The sequence below is a fragment of the Entelurus aequoreus genome, linkage group LG24 (assembly GCF_033978785.1).
Source record: "Entelurus aequoreus isolate RoL-2023_Sb linkage group LG24, RoL_Eaeq_v1.1, whole genome shotgun sequence".
NCBI lineage: Eukaryota > Metazoa > Chordata > Actinopteri > Syngnathiformes > Syngnathidae > Entelurus > Entelurus aequoreus.
In genome coordinates this window covers 22,425,269-22,428,550 of record NC_084754.1, presented here as the reverse complement: position 1 = coordinate 22,428,550, position 3,282 = coordinate 22,425,269, and the positions used below count along the sequence as shown (strand labels likewise).

The window sequence follows — 3,282 nt, the reverse complement described above, 5'->3', positions numbered from 1 at the left end:
TTATAATTTGTTTCTTGTATTTTGTGTATTATTTACTCTCCGTTCCACTTTCTGTTTGCCTCCATTTGCCACCACCCCTGTGGTCTGAGCGCTGGCCTCCTCATCTGTCCCTGATTGGCAATCAGGACACACCTGTCCCTCGTTGCCAATAAGGATGCCTTTTTATGCCAGCCCTTTGTGTGCACCCCAGAGCTGAACATCATTGTTTTTTGTGTGTTATCTGTTTTCCTTCATAAAAAGGGCTTCTTTTCTGCACTTGCCCGATGTTTCTGCACCCCAGGGTCCAGACAAACACTGAAACGCAACAGTCATGAAACAAGGACCACCTGTAGAATCAAACACATGTGGACAGTCTGTATTTACACATGCAAATAATACCATGCAAAATGTCTTTAATGAGGGTACTAACGTTTTTATTCATTTTCTGCCACATATTGGGCAATATGCCCTGAGATCGGTAGGTCGTGAGTTCAAACCCCGGTCGAGTCATACCAAAGACTATAAAAATGGGACCTATTACCTCCCTGCTTAACACTCAGCATCAAGGGCTGGAATTGGGGGTTAAATCACCAAAAATGATTCCCCCACATCTGCGGTCCTATCCAAGGTTTCTCATTGTCATCCCACTGGGTTGAGTTTTTCCTTGCCCTGATGTGGGATCTGAACCGAGGATGTCATTGGGGCTTGTGCAGCCCTTTGAGACACTTGGGATTTAGGGCAATATAAATAAACATTGATTGATTGATTGACTAAAACTATTCTGATTCTGACTATAGAAATGTGTTACATAACATGCGGAAACATTAAAGGATGCGGGGGGGGGGGCACATATATTAGATAATTTGATATACAGTAATACCTTAACTTAAGGATGTTTTGAAATAAGAGCTGCTTCTGTCTAACTGTTATGCTTTAAGTTACAAGCAAACATTTCAGTTACAAGCATACCCGCCTTTAGTTGGCGTAACAAATGTCACAGTGAAACCCATAGGATCTAACCAAAAAAAACATTTTGGGTCCGCAACCCAAAATGTTGAAAGAGCCATACTGGACCAAAAATACAAAAAAAAAAATCTGTCTGGAGCCGCAACTACTGTAGTTTTTAGTAGTATATTCTATTGCAGTGGTTCTCAAACTGTGGTACGGTACCAGTAGTGGTACGCAGGGTCCATCTAATGGTTTGGCAAATAATCATTTAATTAAGTGATTAGTGTTTTCATTTTCCAATATCAATCATTTAATCAAAGTTTACTTATGTTTCCCTTACTCACAAATGTCTCAAAGGGCAAAGTATCAGTAAAACATTAAAGTAGACCAGTTCAAACACAGTGTTACTGTTCAAACTTTGGGTAACGTTAAAGTGGCCAAAAACATTAAATATACTTGTTGAATAAAACCTCTGCCTTGTTTTTCATGAATACTTGGGCCTACTACGCTACTGTATTTTAATGTTGGTCATTATGGTGGTACTTGGAGAGCCATTGTTCTATTATATTGTTTTGCATAGAATATTTAGAATAGATAAGAATAAATCTTTATTGGCCCTGCAATGAGGAGGGACAAGCGTTACAAAATGGATGGATGGATGAATGTCCACCGCAGGGGAAAATTGTCTTTGGCTCACCAAGACAGGAGACAGATGGCACTGAAATTGTCATTGTCATATATAAAAACACATAATAGTACTTAATAAACATAAGAACAGAGAAAAGTAAAGAGATGTTAAAATACAAGTATCAGTAAAACATTAAAGTAGACCAGGTCAAACATGTGGCTAATTTCTTATGAAAAAGTTAGATTTATTTTCAAAAGGTTACATGTTAAAAAAAATTGGAAGGTGGGACAAGCACCAATTAAATTAATTTCAATATGAGACGTTAATTTGAGTTACAAGTGTTTTGAGTTAAGAGCTCCATCACAAAACCAATTAAGGGCGCACGATAAGATATTACTGTATTTATTAAATTTTTATTTTTATCTTTTTATTTATTTTTTCATTTTTATTTATCAGTCCAACAAAATAATACACAATAATACCATAATAATACAGTTCCAATTCCACAACCAAACCCATCCCAGCAACATTCAGAATAGCAATCAACAGAGCAATTGAGAGGACACACAAACATGACACAAAACAATCCAAAAGTAGTCAAACAAAAAACCAATGATATCAACAACAGTATCAATATTAATGAGAACTCCAACATAGCAGTGATTAGAAATCCCTCATTTATATTATAAAAACATTTAAAAAATGAACAATAGTGTCAGAGTGGCTTACACTTGCATCGCATCTCATAAATTTGACAACACATTGTGTCCAATATGTTCCACAAAGATAAAAGAAGATTTTACGTTCATTTAGTAGTTAAAACAAATTTAAATAATGGATCCCATATTCCAATATATGACTAATTATTGTCTAAACTAAATGCAGTTTTTTCTACTGATATCAGCTCCATAGCTCGTGTATACCAGTCAGTATGAGTTGGACTATCAACATCCATCCATTTTTTTTAATATTACCCTTTTTGTTATGATGCATATTTTTATTAAAAGGCTAAAAAAAACAACATAATATTGTATCTATATCGTACATATTTAAAGACAAATCTTTGTGTTATTTTTTGTTCTAAGTATATCAACATTTCAGCGTGTTGTCTTTACAATGTGCCTTAATGCTCTATTTTTCCAATTGTATTTATTTTTCTATAACTCATTACAATGCATCACTGTTTGGACACTCCTGTGACCTTTAAACATGTTGTTAAACATGGCAAATGTAAACATCACTAAAACTTCTGCGATTACTTGTGTCAGATTACCACCTTGTGGACATACACGACAATGCACCAGACACATAAAATGATCTTTGGTTTGTAAAAAAAAAAAAAAAAGTAAACACTTTATGTTTATACACTTCTCTATGCAGGAAAAGTCCCCATTAAGTGTATATCACTTTTAAGTCCGTATTAGTGGTATGAGTGAGAGGCTGCAGGATAGACCAAGAAGCCAGAGAAGGTGATGTACCTGCCCTGGTTGCTGTACACCGCATAGCGCTCGTTCTGCTGACTGTACAGCCACACAGTGTCGCCCTGGCGAAGGGACAGCAGCAAGCTCTGACTCTGCATTTCCCGCCTCTTGGACGTGTCCTCGTCAAACACCATGGCCTGCACCTGCCCCGTCCCGGTCATCAGCTTCACGGAAACGGCCTTGTGAGGGTGTTTCCCCACTGTGAAAGCAAAATAGTACGCCCCCGGGAAGCGGCAAGTGAACCTG

The 3,282-nt window shown here is 37.1% G+C and overlaps 1 protein-coding gene across 1 annotated transcript in view; it reads right to left on the bottom strand.

Annotated features, from left to right (window-relative positions):
* Positions 1 to 396: 396 nt before the first annotated feature.
* c1qtnf13 (C1q and TNF related 13) overlaps positions 397 to 3,282 on the bottom strand; it is a 9,294-nt gene continuing 6,408 nt past the window's right edge. The window contains 1 exon segment of the mRNA XM_062035205.1: positions 397 to 3,282. This exon segment is cut by the window's right edge and continues 697 nt beyond it. Within this exon segment, the coding sequence (XP_061891189.1) occupies positions 2,976 to 3,282 (307 nt within the window). The 3' untranslated portion in view covers positions 397 to 2,975.